Source organism: Chiloscyllium plagiosum, unplaced genomic scaffold (genome assembly GCF_037043375.1).
Source record: "Chiloscyllium plagiosum isolate Xiang-an unplaced genomic scaffold, Cpla_swu_hap1 HiC_scaffold_14, whole genome shotgun sequence".
In the NCBI taxonomy this organism is placed as follows: Eukaryota; Metazoa; Chordata; class Chondrichthyes; order Orectolobiformes; family Hemiscylliidae; genus Chiloscyllium; species Chiloscyllium plagiosum.
The window spans coordinates 14,027,934-14,044,497 of NW_028270152.1; the positions used below are offsets into that span (position 1 = coordinate 14,027,934).

The window sequence follows — 16,564 nt, forward strand, 5'->3', positions numbered from 1 at the left end:
GATGAAAGGAGGATCATAAAGCCTCTTGCTGCTGTGACCAGGGTTGGAAGGAAAGCCTTTGAAATGACTAAAGTGGGATAGTTTTAAACACCAAACCCAAGGAAGAGCTGCAGTTGCTGGAACTCAGAAACATAAAATAAAACAGATATTGCTGCAGCGTTTGTGGAGAGAGACAGCAGGGGGTTTAACGTTTCAAGACCAGTGTCCCTTCTTTCAGAAGGTCATAGCGTTTCTCCAGCACTTTCTGTTTCTTTCGTTTGGGATAGGTGGCTCTTTCACCTCCCCCCTACCCCCTCCATTTGAAAGGTGGACACCGAGATCGTAGTAGAATTGAAAACACGTGGCCACAAGTTCAGGACAAAGCAGCTAATCGTTTAGCATTGAGATGAAGAGAAATTGCTTCAGTCCAAGGGTTGTGAACTATGAGAGCTCTCTCGCTTTGCCTAGCGGGTTCTGAATACTCCATCGTGGACCCAAGGGTTCGGGTCTTGGAGGGAATCAAGGGAAAATGGGGGTGGGTGGTGTACATTAAAACTTAGCATCAGTCAGGCCTGTATGGAATGGTGGATCAGATTGGACTGGCATGGTCTACTGCTCTTATTTTTGTGTTTGTGTGTGGCTGACGGGGGTGGGGGGAGAGAGAAGGCAAGGTGGTGAGCCTGGTGAAGATCCAATTGAATGACCCTACCCTTCCGGGAAGCAAAATGAGGTTTTAGCTGCACTGCCCACCCAGGCCCCAGGTCAAAATTAGAGTCAGGCTCTGAACAGGGGGGGGGGGGGGTGCGTCAAAAAGTGTGGCTCTGGAAAAGCACAGCAGGTCAAGCAGCTGATGAAGGGAGTTATGCCCGAAACATTGACTCTCCTGCTCCTCAGATGCTGCCTGACCTGCTGTGCTTTTCCACTGCACACACTTTATGCCTCTGACTCTCCAGCGTCTAGAGTCCTTGTCCTTACTTTCTCCTGAACAGGGAGGGACAGTAGTTGAGGGCAGTCTAACCCAGTAGGTAATCGTCTCCCCCTCACATTATGCATCCCAGGATGACGACTTGAGAAAGGATGGTAAAAACAATGACTGCAGATGCTGGAAACCAGATTCTGGATTAGTGGTGCTGGAAGAGCACAGCAGGTCAGGCAGCGCGCATATGATGCTGCCTGAACTGCTGTGCTCTTCCAGCACCACTAATCCAGAATTGTGAAAGGATGTCCTAGCACTGGAGGGGGTGCAGGAGAGGTTCACTAGGTTGATTCTGGAGTTGAGGGGGGTTGGCCTATGAGGAGTGATTGAATAGACTGGGGTTATATTCATTGGAATTTAGAAGAATGAGGGGGTCTCTTATAGAAACATATAAAATTATGAAGGGAATAGAATAGACAGAAGCAGGGAGGTTGTTTCCACTGGCGGGTGAAACTAGAACTAAGGGCATAGCCTCAAAATAAGGGGGAGCAGATTTCGGACTCAGCTGAGGAGGAACTTCTTCACCCAAAGGGTTGTGAATCTGTGGAATTCCCTGCCCAGGGAAGTAGTTGAAACTACCCCATTGAATGTTTTAAAGGCAAAGATAGATTTTTGAACAGTAAAGGAATTAAGGGTTTTAGATTAGATTAGATTACTTACAGTGTGGAAACAGGCCCTTCGGCCCAACAAGTCCACACCGACCCGCCGAAGCGCAACCCACCCATACCCCTACATTTACCCCTTTTTTTAACCTAACATTATGGGCAACTAAGTGTATTTCACTTGATTCTCACTCCAGAATTCATCTAACATGCAACATATACCATTTTCTCATTTCATATGATCTAGTTGCCTAATCATACAGGAAAGCCTGATGCTAGTTCCCTCACCATTCACCCTTGTTGGACTGCACTGAGCCTGTACCTGAAACATTTCTGCCTTAGAGAGTAATAATTCTTTAGTTGTGCCTTAATGGGTTATGGTGACTGCGTGGGTAAGTGGAGCTGAGTCCACAAAAAAAGGTCAGCCGCGATCGTATTGAATGGCAGAGAGGCTCAAGGGGCCAGATGGCCTACTCCTCCTCCTATTCCTTATGTTCCCTACCCAGCCTGCCAAGGTCAGTGTTCCGTCAGTTAATGCAACATTTGCAAAAGGCTCCTGACCCGGTTCTCCACAATCTCCCACTTTTGGAATACTGCATTCAATTCTGGTCTCCCAGCTTTGTGAAAGATGTTGTGAGACTTGAAAGGGTTCAGAAAACATTTACCAGGATGTTGCCAGCGTCGGAGGGTTTGAATCAAAGGGAGAAGCTGAGTGGGCTGGGGATATTTTACCTGGAGTGCTAGAGGCTGAGGGGTGACCTTATAGAGGTGTATAAAATCATGAGGGGCATGGAGAGGATAAAAAAGACAAAGCCTTTTCCTTGGGATGGGGGAGTCCAGAACTAGAGGGCATAGGTTTAGGGTGAGAGAGGAAAGATATAAAAGGGACCTAAGGAGCAACGTTTCATATAGAGAGTGGTGGAATGCAGAAGTGGTGGAGGCAGTTAGTACATTTAGAGTCATAAGAGATGTACAGCACGGAAACAGAGCTTTCAGTCCAACCCGTCCAGATATCCCAACCTAATCTGGTCCCACCTGCCAGCACCCGGCCCATATCCCTCCAAACCCTTCCTATTCATATCCCCATCCAGATGCCTTTCAAATGGTGTAATTGTACCAGCCTCCACCACATCCTCTGGCAGCTCATTCCATACACGCACCACCCTCTGTGTGAAAAAGTTGCCCCTTAGGTCCCTTTTAAATCTTTCCCCTCTCACCCTAAACCTGTGCCCTCTCGTTCTGGACTCACCCACCCCAGGGAAAAGACTTTGTCTATTTACCCTATCCATGCCTCTCATGATTTTATAAACCTTTATAAGGTCACCCCTCAGCTTCCGATGCTCCAGGGAAAACAGCCGCAGCCTGTTCAACCTCTCCCTGTAGCTCAAATCCTCCAACCCTGGCAACATCCTTGTAAATCTTTTCTGAGCCCTTTCAAATTTCACAACATCCTTCCTATAGCAGGGAGACCAGAATTGCACAATCTGGATGGCTATATGAATAGGAAGGGTTTAGAGGGATATGGGCCAAATGCTGGCAAATGGGACTAGATTAGGTTGGGATATCTGGTTGGCATGGACGGTTTGGACTGAAGGGTCTGTTTCTGTGCTGTACATCTCTTTGACAGAAAAATAACAGAGGGAGCAAAGCAAAAGCGATGAGGGAAAGAGAGAAGCAACAATATAGAAATAATAAGGTGGGTCGGGCAGAACTGTGGAGTGACCACCTGAGAGACGGCACTGTTTTTGGGGCCATTAACCAACCCACTCATCACTTTATGAATTGCTCCAATCCAATGAAACAACACCACCAGGGTTTCAACACTGATTGACCCCGGCACTTTCTTAGTTCTCTGTCTGTGTATAGAATGTCAATTGGTGCTGATCCTGAAGGTTCTGGAAAGTTCAAATTCAAATCCAGGACACAAGCGAATAATCTCTAATGGACAACCTGTGCTTAAACCCACTTGCACCTTTGTAGGAGTTCTAACACGTACCTTTCAGTACAGAAAAAGCACAGCTCCTCCTTGCATTAAGAAAATCATAAAATGCTGGAAAAGCTCAGCAGTTGAACTCTGCTTTCTTTGGACAGATGCTGCCAGACCTGCTGAGTTTTTCTAGCATTTTCTGATTTTGTTTTCCGTTCTTTGGGGTTTTTTTTTGTGCATTACCTGCCTGTCCCCCATGGACGAAGGGCATGGACTGGAATAGAATTTACAATGTGTGTTGCGTTGATTTTTAATTGAATAATGGGGTAGAAGGAAGTGCTGGTCGCAACTCAGATTGACTATTTCCCTTGGAACATGCAGAAGGAATTTACAGAGATTAGAAGGTCAGAATTGTGGAAAGGTCTTGCTGTTTCGTGCAAAGGTCCCTGACTCCAATTTTAAAGATACTTTGGAGCAACTTCAAGGGCTCTGGTTATTTCTGTGGCTAACTCCTGACCTGTATCAGTTCCAAGTTCAAGGGTTAAGTCTCAGAGCTTCCTCTGGTGTCTGTCTGCCAGCACACTTGAGTCGTACTCGAGTCCGACCACTAGATGGAGTACTGCACAGATGGGATGAAAAGTTGTACATTTATATAGCACCTTGTTAGTTCTTTACAATGTCACAGGGTGCTTCATGTTCAATGCAAGGAAAATAAAGGCTAACAGTTTTATCGTGCCTTTTACGATCATTAGATCATAGAGTCCCTACAGCGTGTAAGCAGTCATTCGGTCCATACTGGACTTCAAAAGAACATCCTAGCCAGACTCACCCCTCTATTCTATCCCTGTAATTCCCATGGCTAACCCACCCAGCCTGCACATCCTTGGGCAATTTAGCATGGCCAATCCACCCTAACCTGCACATCTTCAGACTGTGGGAGGAAACTGGAGCACACCCATGCAGACACGAGGAGAATGTGCAAACTCCATAGACCGTCGCCTGAGACTGGAGTCGAGCCCAGGTCCTTGGCACTGTGAGACAGTGCCACTCAGATAGGTTAATATGCTATTGTGATGTAGAAACCACATCAACCAGTATGTGCACAGCAAGATCCCACAATTAGCAATCTACTAATGGTGCGATTAGTGCTGGTTATCCCCAGGATAGCAGGCAGAATCCATCCCACTCTTTTTCCAAAGTTTGCAATGGCATCCTTTATGTCCGTCCAAGTGGGGAGACAGGGCCTGAGTTTCATGTTGTTTCCAGGAGGCTGCACTCCTGATTGTGTGCAGCACACTCTCAGTGCTGTACTCCCAGCTTCCGATTTGGTCCCCAAGTCCTGCAGAGGAACCTGAACCCAGGAAACAGGAGCATGTTACCCTTAATCAAACCTGTCGGGGCCAGACAGACTCAGCAAGCCTGCCAGCTTCAGAGACAGAGTTAATGTTTCAAGTTCAGTTAGACTCCTCTTCAAAGGCAATTTCTGTTGCAGTCAGAACGTTAACCCGGGTTCTCTCTCTACAAGTGCTGCCAGACCTGCTGAGTTTCTCCGGCACTTTCTGTCTTTATCTTGCATCTCCGCATCCATAGCCTTGATAATGACCGTGTTACTGTTTAAGCCGTGCCTAACCCTCGATGTGCAATCACTGCTGTTTTGCACAGCAAATATCTAGGTTATGAGAGAAAAGAAATGTGAAAGAGAATGAGAGATAAAGAAAACAAATAAGAGAAAGGAAATTGAGAAAGAAAGTCAGAACTTGCACTGATTATAGCTTCTCTGGATAACCTGATATGTCTTACAGGTCTTAATGTACTTGGAAATGTGGCTGCTTCCTGAATGTGGCCACCTTTTCTCTTTGCAACACTGTACCTTCATGTGTGTGTTTTGGGTGATGTGTGGGTGTCACTGCAGGGATATTTAATGATAGTTGAACACCTTGTAACGATAAACCTGATATTTAGAAACTAACATGTCAATATTATTCTTCTCTCACTTTCTCTTCCTGTTCCATGTAGGTCCCACTGTCAAGCTGATTGCCTGGATTCCACTGTCCTTTAGCAACTCATAGAATCCCTACAGTGTGAAAGCAGGCCATTCAGCCCATCAAGTCCACAGCGACCCTCCACAGAGCATTCCACTCAGACTGACCCCATCCTGTAACCCTACATGTTTTATAGAATTTTTATAGAATTTGTTTATAGATTCCTTACAGTGTGGAAACAGTCCCTTTGGCCCAACAAGTCCACACTGACCCTCTGAAGAGTTATCCACTCAGATCCATTCCTCTACTACTCTATGTTTACCCCAGACTACATCTACACCACATATCCCTGAATACAATGGGCAATTTATCATGGCTAATCCACCTGACCTGCACATCTTTGGACTGTGGGAGGAAACCAGAGCACCCGGAGGAAACCCACGCAGACACGGGGAGAATGTGCAAACTCCACACAGTTAAAAATCACACAACACCAGGTTATAGTCCAAAAGGTTTATTTGGAAGCACTAACATTTGAAGCTCATGCTTCCAAATAAACCTTTTGGACTATAACCTGGTGTTGTGTGATTTTTAACTTTGTCCACCCCAGCTCCTTCAAATCAAACTCCACACAGACAGTTGTCTGAGGGTAGGATCAAACATGGGTCCCTGGCGCTGTGAGGCAGCAGTGCTACCACTGACCCACCAAGTCACCCCCATTCCTAGTGCCCACTCTTCACCTATATACTGAGGCAGGGAGTGCCATTGGGATGGTTAACCATGAAAGCTGTGTGAGATTATAGCAGAGACCTTCAGAACCTGGAACTGAGTGTGACTTCTCCTCACCTTTGACTAGAGGGACTGCTGCCAATTGTAGTGTCTCTATGATCTGGAGAGATTTGGTTGAATAATAATTTGTAACTCTGCAGTGGAATAGGGCTGTTGAGTTCACTGTTGTACCGAGTACTGTGTTAATAAAATAAAAAACACATGAGGTTCACACTGAAATCCAGGCACCTTCTGAATACGCAACCCATGCACTGTTCACGTGGCATGTATAATTCTTCTGATTGTGTTGTGGCATTGTGCGGGAGTGTCAGCTTTTGGGAAAATATCTTCAAATTGTGCCTTTTTGTTGTATTTGTCCCATCCGGCAGATTGGAAAAGCTCCGTCACCAGTTGATGCCAATGTACAACTTTGATCCCGGCGAGGAACAGGATGAACTAGAGCAGGAGCTACTTGATCATGGCCGTGACATCGCTTCCCAGGGCCCGCAGAGCAAGGTAAGGTGGGCAGCTAAACCAGCGCTCCAGTCATACCAGTCAAGGCAAGTGAGCTCACAGGCTGCCTCCTCTGTACTCTTTACCTTCGCCTTTTGATGGTGACCTCTTCTGCCACGTTTGATCATTGTCTAGACTCAGGACACCTGTCTCAGTGCTCATTTCCCAAGTGTGTGGAGCTTGGCGGTATGGGATGGGAGTGTGGGTTGGCAATGCAGTTTTGGAGAGTGTTGGGCTGTGAGGATTGGCAGTGTGGGATAGGAATGTGGGTTGGAAATGCAGTTTTGGAGAGTGTTGGGCTGTGAGGATTGGCAGTGTGGGATAGGAATGTGGGTTGGAAATGCAGTTTCGGAGAGTGTTGGGCTGTGAGGATTGGCAGTGTGGGATAGGAGTGTGGGTTGGAAATGCAGTTTCGGAGAGTGTTAGGCTGTGAGGATTGGCAGTGTGGGATAGGAGTGTGGGTTGGAAATGCAGTTTCGGAGAGTGTTAGGCTGTGAGGATTGGCAGTGTGGGATAGGAGTGTGGGTTGGAAATGCAGTTTCGGAGAGTGTTGGGCTGTGAGGATTGGCAGTGTGGGATAGGAGTGTGGGTTGGAAATGCAGTTTCGGAGAGTGTTAGGCTGTGAGGATTGGCAGTGTGGGATAGGAGTGTGGGTTGGAAATGCAGTTTCGGAGAGTGTTAGGCTGTGAGGATTGGCAGTGTGGCTTGTCTTTTATTCACTTGTGGGATGGAGGCATCGCAAGCTAGGTTGACATTTATTGTCCAACCCCCTACTGTCCTGGAGAAGAGGATGGTGACTGCAGTTCATGGGTGAGAGGCTGTGCCCAGGGTGCTGTAAGTGAGAGAGCACCAGAATATTGACCCAGTGACACTAAAGGAACAGCAATGTATTTCCAAGTCAGGACGCTGTGTGGCTCGGAGGGGAACATGCAGTTGGTAATGTTCCCAAGTAGCTGCTGTCCTTGTCCTTCTCAATGGTTGAGTTTGGAGGTTTGGAAGGTGCTGTTGATGGAGCCGTGGTGAGTTGCTGCAGTGTGTCTTGCTCAGGGTACAGACTGCTGACACAGGCGGAGGGTGGCCGACGTGGTACCAAGCAAGTGGGCAGCCTTTCTCTAGATGTTGTCAAGCTTCTTGAGTGTTGTTGGACCTGAACTCATCCAGAGTGAATTAATATTCTGTCACACTCCTGACATGTGCCTTGGAGATGCTGAACAGGTAGTGGGGCAGTCAGGAGGTGAGTTACTTACTACCGGATTCCCAGCATCTGATCTGCTCTGCCAGCCATAGGATTTATATGGCTGGTCTAGTTCAGTTCATTGGTAAACAAGTGTCGATAGATGTTGATAGTACTGTGGATTCAGTGATTGCAATGCCATTGAATGTGTAGGTGACATGGTTAGGTTACATCTTGTTTGAGTTGCTCATTGCCTGGCATTTGTGTGGTGTGAATGTTAATTGCTCCCTATCAGCCCAAGTCTGAATGTTGTCCAGACTGTACTGCATTTGGACATGAGCAGCTTCAGTAGCTGGGGACTTCCAAATGGTACTAAACAGTGTTGTATCTGTACTGGAACAGCTTGGCTAGGGGAGCAGCAAGTTCCGGCACATAAGGCTTTGGTCCTGTTGCCAGGATGTTGTCAGGGCCCATAGCCTTTGCAGAATCCAACCATTTTTTGATATCACGTGGAGTGAACCAAATTGATTGAAGACTGGTATCCGTGACGGTGGGGACCACTGGAGGAAGCTGAGATGCATCATGTACCTGACACTTCTGGCTGAAGATTGCTGTGAAAGCCTCAGGTTAGTCTTTTGCAGTGGTGTGCTTGGCTCTTGTGTCATTGAGGATGGAGATATTTGTGGAGCCTCTTCCTCCAGTGTGTTGTTTAACTGTCCACCACCATTCATGGCAGGATGTACGATTGGTTAGCACTGCGTATGCTGCTTGACACCAAGTAATCCTGTGTTTAGCTTCACCAGGTTGACCCCTCGTTTTTAGACATGCCCAGCAGTGTTCCTTTTAATGTTTGTTTCGGGTAGTGACAGCTAGATTCAGAAAGCACTGCCATGACCAGCATGCCTTGCAGCAGCAGTGTGAACAGTCCTATCATGAGTTTGTAGATTGTTTTGGAGTATGATTCTGCTGTTGCTGGTGACTCGTATCACTCCATCGATTTCCCATTGTGATTTGCTAGGTCTGTTTAAACTCTATCTCACTTAGCACAGTGATAGTGGTACACAGTGTGATGGAGGATATCCTCAATGTGAAGGTGGGGCCTGTACTCCACAAGGACTGTGCAGTGGTCACGCCCGCCAGCCACCATCTCTGCTGGGTCTGTCCTAGTGGGACAGGACGTACCAGGAATGATAATGGTCGTGTCATTTTATTTATTCATTCATGAGACATAGGCACTGCTGGCTGGACCCAGCATTTATTGCTCATCCCTAGTTGCCCTTGTGAAGGTGGTGGAGTCCATGTGCCGTAGGGTGACCCATGACACCCATATGGATCTTGATGAAGGGCTCATGCCCGAAATGTCGATTCTCCTGCTCCACGGATGCTGCCTGACCTGCTGTGCTTTTCCAAACCCTTGACCATGATGCCTGCATGGCAGGAGATCAAGGATTTTGACCCAGCGACAGTGAAGGAACAGCAATATGTTTCCAAGTCAGGGTGATGAGTGACTTGGAGGGGAACTTGCAGGTGGTGGAGTTCCCATGTATCTGCTGCCCTTGTCCTTCTAGATGGAATTGTGTGTTTGGAAAGTGCTTGTGAATTGGTGAATTGCATCTTGTAGATAGTACACAGTGCTGGTACTGAGCATCTGTGGAGAAGGGAGTGGATTTTTGTGGATGTGGTGCCAATCAAGTGGGTTGCTTTGTCCTGGATGGTGTCAAGCTTCTTGAGTGTTGTCGGAGCTGCACCCATCCAGGCAAGATGGAAGTATTCCATCACCCTCCTGACTTATGCTTTATTGGTGACTGACAGGCTTTGTGGAGTTGAAGAATGTGGTGCTGGAAAAGCACAGCTAATAAGGCTTTGCGAAGTCTGTAGGTGAGTTATTGTCCACAGTATTCCTAACCTCTGACCTGTTCTTGTAGCAACTGTATTTATGTGGTGTGTCTATTTGGGTTTCTTGTCGATGGTAACCCCCAGAATGTTGATAGTGGGCAATTCAGTGATGGTAACATTGTTGAATGTCAAGGGACAATAGTTAGATTGTGTCTTACTGGAGATGATCAATGTTACTTGCCACTTGTCAGCCCAAGCCTGAATATTTTCCAGATCTTGTTGCATTTGAACATGGACTGTATGTGAGACGTTGTGAATGGTGCTGAACATTGTGCAGTAATCGGTGAACATCGGAGGGAAGGTATTAGATTAGATTAGATTCCCTACAGTATGGAAACAGGCCCTTCGGCCCAACAAGTCCATACCAACCCTCTGAAGAGTAACCCACCCAGATCCATTCCCCTACCCAGACCATATTTACCCCTGACTAATGCACCTAACACTATGGGCAATTTAGCATGACCAATTCAATTAATATGCACATCTCTGAATTGTGGGAGGAAACCCATGCAGATACGGGGAGAATGTGCAAACTCCACAGACAGTCACCCGAGCCTGGAATCGAACCCAGGTCCCTGGTACTGTGAGGCAGCAGTGCTAACCACTGAGCCACCGTGCTACCCCATTGATGAAGCAGCTGAAGATGGTTGTTCCTAGTGATGATGGTAGTGAGGATTAGCAATGAGGATTAACGGTGAATGTTAACATTGAAGGTGGCAGAGAGGGTTGATAATTTATTAATTTCATGTGATACACCATAGATAAACCCATTTCATCTTAATTTACTCCTTGAAACACCATTTTTAATCCAGTCAAAATGGGCTTGTATCTTGCCTTGACGTAAACGAGTGGATAGAGAACTTTGTCCATTCTAATATTGATTAACATCAATGGAGATAAAAGGCAGAAGGAGCTCATTGACATAATCGTTTGTGGAAACAGTGAGGACATCCAGTTTGGACATATAAGAAATATAGATCAGAATATTGTCTCAACGATGAGAAACTAGGAACTGTGGTGGAACAGAGCGATTTGCTGGCTGTAGTACAGGAATGGAGGAGGTGTGAAGGACCGTTTGTGTGTTCCTCAAGTGTAAGTCTCCACCAATGAGTTTGTATAACTGTGGTAATTAAGGTCCATCTCTACATCATTGCAGCATAAGAGACCTTGGACTAGTATAACCTGGGCGATTGGCGTTCATTGCAAATTTGCAGGAGACAGGTCTTGAAATGTGAATACAATGGATAACGTTTAAAACAGGCACTACATCCCCTGCTCAATAATGGACCAAGTGGAGCCTGATGAGTGAAAATTCACACCCATCCTAAGAGTGAACCAATGTGAGTCTGTTGGAGTGAGGAGCATGTCAAAAACTCCAGAGTGGAGGGAGGGGAAGGATGTAAACTTTGACCAGTTGCTAGCTGACTCTCTTCCCATGTTTTATTCCCCTAGATTCTGATGCCAAGTCAAGGATCCTTGCAGAGGCCCAGCAGACTTGTGTTCACCGATGTGGCCAATGCCATCAAAGCCTGAATGAAATTGGATTCTGCTTCGTGCTCCAACTTGTGAAGGTCAATCTGTGCATGGTCGTGTCATCTGCTTCCAGTCATATATCGATATATAGTCCTCTGGATAGCCTGCTTCCCTACTCCCCCAGACCTCTAAGATGTCAGTCACTTTGGGTACACCTCCGGACATGCATTTCAAGAGAAGAAATGGTATTCTGAGCAGGCAGTAAGAGGACAAAGTAGAAGCCATTGGCTTGGCTTGGGATTCACAATGACGGGGAGTGGAGCAGGGGATTATTGAACTCGTTTCCTGTCAATGTGAGTCCTGTTTCTTAGCTCCTCCGGTACTGGGCTGAAATTTGGGGGCTTGGTGGAGCAGAGGGGCGAAGCCATCTGCGCCCTTTCCCCTTTCCCAACCACTCACCAGCCCTGAAAATTGCAGAAAAAGTTTACCGTTTCCATTCTCTCTGGGTGGGGCAGTTCCCCCGACCCCCCCACCCTGCGCTCACCACTACTTGGATGGAATCCCTTAGTCTGTGCCCATTTCAAAAGCAAACAAGGTGTCCCATGACATATACAAGAACTAGCCTGATCACGCGGTAGAGAGCTAGGTTGGGCTGAAGCTACTAACAATGTTTAAATATGAATATTTCACGGAGGCAGTGGGAGAGGTGCAGCTTCTGAAACCTCCACAGAAATACTGAGGGTTCCTGCCTCTCCAATCCATTTTTTGTTCCCACTCTTTATTCTTTCATGGGATGTGGGTGTCACTGGTAAGGCTGGCATGTTTGTTTTGCCCATTCTGGTTTCCCATTAGCTGATTAGCTTGCTGAGCCATTTCAGAGGCCACTTAAGAGACAACCGCATTGCGGTGGGTTTGGAGTCACATGTAGGCCAGAAGATTTCACTTGACTGGGTAAGGACAGCAGATTTACCTCCGCCACCTCCCCCCCCCCCCCAAAGAGGAATTGACGAACTAGCTGGGATTTTTACAAACAATCAACACCAGTTGTGTGGTCAAGTTGACATTTATTAATTGAGTTCAAGTCCCACTTACTGCCGTTGAGAGATGTTAAACCCCTGAACTCAGAGGGTTAGAGTGGGCCTCTGGATCACCTCTGCTCTAGAGACATGACCACGATGCCAGCATCCCCTCCACTCCCTACTCTACCCCTTAATTTGTCTCTTCCTGCTCACCCCCCATTACCCATCCATCAACAGCTGCCATCAGCACCTCACCCATAGCCTGATGTTCCCACCAAGGCTCAGCCACTCAAAGTTATGAGCTGGCTGAGGGATGAGGAGATGGGTTTGGGGGCAGGGAAGGGTGATGTTGGTGTCTCCTTGCTTCCAGAGGGCCAGCATCAAAACCAAAACCACAACCGTTTCATGTTGTCTTGTCCCTTTGACTCTGGGCTGCCATTTTGGATTTATCGGTCAATTTCACAGCCAGGAAATTGTGGGCACAAAGTGGTAGCGCTCTCCCCCCTAGGTCAAAAGACTAAGGTTTCAATTCGCTCCCCAGGATTTTAGCACGAGATCTAAGCCAACTGGGGGAATACTGCATCGTCAGAGGCACCACCTTTGGGATAAGACATTAAATCCAGGACCTGTCTGCCTTCTCAGGACATGAAAAAGTGAAAGAGGAAGCAGGATAGTTCTCCCTGGTGTTCAACATCATGACGGCAGACTGCCTGGTCAATAATACATTGTGGGATTTGCTCTCTGCAAATTGGCTGCTATGGCTCCGAAGTTACTGCAATTCAAAAGAACTTAATTGACTCAAAAGCACCTTGGGTTGTTCTAGGGTCATGATGGGTGAATATGAAGGTTTCTTTTGCTTTACAAGAACCTATCCTTTATGTTCAGTTACTGGGCTAAATATATGGACATCTTTCCAGATGGAAACTCTATTGAAATAAATGCATATCAACGTGACACTGTCTTAAGATGTTCAAACACGAACCAAGGAACAGATGGAATAACTCTGCAATTCTCTACCCATTCAGATCACTGTTAAAAAATTCACACAACACCAGGTTATAGTTCAACATTTAGATCACTGCATAGCCCTTGTTATTAATCTCGCAATGCAGATGCAGTTTCAAGGATTCCAGTCATAATTACTTTATTCTTTCCACTGTGAATTCTGATCAGAGAACAGAGAACGTTACAGTGCAGTACAGGCCCTTGGGCCCTCGATGTTGCGCTAACCTGTGAAATTAATCTGATGCCCATCTAACCCAAACTGTCCCATTATTATCCATATATGTCCAATCCCCATTTAAATGCCCTTAATGTCGGCAAGTCTACAACTGTTGCAGGCAGGTTGTTCCATGTCCCTATCACTCTCTGAGTTAAGAAACTACCCCGATATCTGTCCTAAATCTATCACCCCTAAATTTAAAGATATGTCCCCTTCCTGTTGGCCTTCACCATCCGAGGAAAAAGGCTCTCACTGTCTCACAGATTTGTTGTGCTTGCTCTCTTTGCCATTGATGGACCAACCTTCCTGGCCAATGCTGGCCCCCTATTACATTACCCCCATCTCCTGCCACTGAAAGTAAGGTAAAGGTGACAGAGTCTTACCAGACCACTGGGCTGCTCTCTCGTTAGAGAGGGAGAGGCGACCAGAGGGGGTTTAACCTGAAGGTCACCACGCCTCAGACAGGGGAGAGGTTAAGAAGGAGAGTCGTTCATGGTAACCTCAGCTGATCCAGACAAGTCACATGACACCAGGTGATAGTCCAGCAGGTTCATTTGATATCCGAAAGCACTCCGAAAGCTTGTGATTTCCAATAAACCTATTGGACTATTACCTGTGTCATGTGACTTCTGACTTTGTCCACCCCAGTCCAACACCGGCACCTCCACGTCATCAGTTGATTCAGGAATTGAACCCACACTGTTCCCATCACCCAGCAGCCAACTCGCCAACTGAACTAACCAGATTCGGGAAACCGAGAGAAAGGTGCAGCCACAAATAAACTGTGGGCAACATTTGAAGAAAGAACACAAGTGAAATACCTTCCACTGAAAACCGGAGAAGGATCTATGTGTGACTTACTCAGGAAGGAAAGGATAGTGCTAGATTAACAGAGACATTTATAAGATTACAAAGAATAATAGCAAGCCTTGGGATTGGGAGGTTCTCAGTAACTGGCAAAGGGCCATTGAAAGGTTAATTAAAAAGGAAAAAGTTAGAATAAGCAGGTGTCTGGAATATAAAAATAGAAAAACTTATTATAAAGACGAAACGAACTGCAGATACTATTAAACCCATTATAATCTTTGCAAAGTTTTTGGATTTGATAAGTTGCTGTACAAAATGCTAATAGACAAGACCAAGCACTTGTGGGGTTGAAAGTAATATATTACAATGGATGGAAGATTGGTGAGTGGACAGGAAGCCGAGAGAAGGCATAAATAGACCATTTTCAAGTTACCAGGCTGTTACTAATGGAGAGTCTCAATGGTCAGTGTTTGGGGCTGCAGCTATTAATGACTTCGACAAAGAGTCAGAGAGTAATGCATCTAAGTTTGCTGATAATGCAAAGCTAAGTTAAAATTTAAGTTGTGAAGGTGTTTACAGGGAGTTCTGTGAGGAAATATAGACAGGTTAGATGAGTAGACAACAGGATGGAATTGAATATGGGGAATGTGTCAAGTTATTCGATCTGGTGTTAAGGACAGAAAAGCAGGATATTTTTTAGAAGATCTGACTCTTGTAAACATTGATGTTCAGAGACCCTTGTGTGTTTTTGTACAAGGAATTGAGAAGATTAGCATGCAGGTTACCACAAGCCATTAAGAAGGTCATGCACAAGTTGCCCTTCAGTGTAAGGGAACTGGAATCTAGGAGTAAGGAAATTTGGTTACAATTTCACAGGGAATTGGTGAGCTGACACCTGGACTACTATGTGCAATTTTGGTCCCCACATTTAAGGAAGGATGTACTTGCATTAAAGGCAGTCCAGTGAAGGTTCACTAGACTGGTCTATGGGAAGAGAGGGTTGGACCTATGGTGAGGCTGGGCAAATTGGGCCTGCATTCTCTGGGATTTAAAAGACCAAGAAATGATCTCACTGCGACACGCAGGATCTGGAAGGGTCTTGGTAAGGTTGATACTGAGATGTTGTTTCCCCTGCTAGGGGAGTCCAGAAAACAGGGCACAGTCAGGGGATAAGAGGCGATCATTTAGAACAGAGATGGGGAGAGATTCCTTTACTCAAAGAGTCAAGAGGCTTTTGGATGCTGCATCACTGAATATATTTGAGGTTGAGCTAAATGGGTATTTGGTCTTTTAGGGAATCAAGGAATATGATGGGAAAAGTGGGAAAGTAAAGATGAAATAGGAGATCAACCATGATTGTACTGAATAGTGAACATCTTCATTTTGGGCTGGTTGGTTTTCTCATACTCCTACATCTTGCATTGTTATCTTATCTCAAGGCTGGTCATCATTATAACCATCCAATTGTAATTCACTCCTCAGTTGGCCCATTATAGACTAGAGGCCCAATCCCAAGGGGAGTGTCAAGGTTCACCATTAAGGATTGGCCCCTATTTGAAAAAAAAGGACACACATTTCCACCACCTCTCTACCCAAAACCCCCTTTATCAGGAGTAATTTAATATCAATATTAAGATGTTTGGCAAATCAATCAATTACTTCAGTTGGATATGATGATCGGAATTACAATCTCTTAGTCTGACTATGTCAATGACTGTTTATATCATGGATTGCAGCAGTAATAAAGTACCAAGAAAAGACTTGCTGAGACTAATGTTGGTTCTTATGCTTGCTATTTCTTGTCTTCCCCTCGGTCCCTTCTGAGTTGCCCTCTCATGTCACCAGGAGATTATTGTTTGGGGTGCGCTTCTAGGTTATTGTGTTGGTCAAACAAGTGTGAATGAAGTGCAAGGTCTTTACTGAGATTGGCACATACAATAGCAGTTACCCGTTTACCTATGTGTACCACAGAAGGGCTATAATGCTCACGCACCACACAATCGCCATTAAGGTGGTGCTGAGAATAAAACCAGAAGTTCAAAAATGAAGAAGGGTTTCTACTGTCGCTCCCCTTTACAGTGAGTGAGCTACACTCACTGCTTTTCACTGCAAACACGGTATTGACAACCATAATTTTTCATGTTAAACATCTTGCATTTGAAATTGTTATGAGTTATTTATCTTTTATCGGATGAGGGTATTGCCGGTCAGGCCAGCATTTATGTC

The 16,564-nt window shown here is 45.9% G+C and overlaps 1 protein-coding gene across 1 annotated transcript in view; it reads left to right on the top strand.

Moving 5' to 3' along the window:
• cunh3orf18 (chromosome unknown C3orf18 homolog) overlaps positions 1-16,095 on the top strand; it is an 86,692-nt gene extending 70,597 nt beyond the window's left edge. The window contains exons 4-5 of the mRNA XM_043707655.2: positions 6,624-6,750; positions 11,270-16,095. Of these exons, the coding sequence (XP_043563590.2) occupies positions 6,624-6,750; positions 11,270-11,350 (208 nt within the window). The 3' untranslated portion in view covers positions 11,351-16,095. The remainder of the gene's footprint in view (positions 1-6,623; positions 6,751-11,269) is intronic.
• The last annotated feature ends 469 nt before the right edge of the window (positions 16,096-16,564 follow it).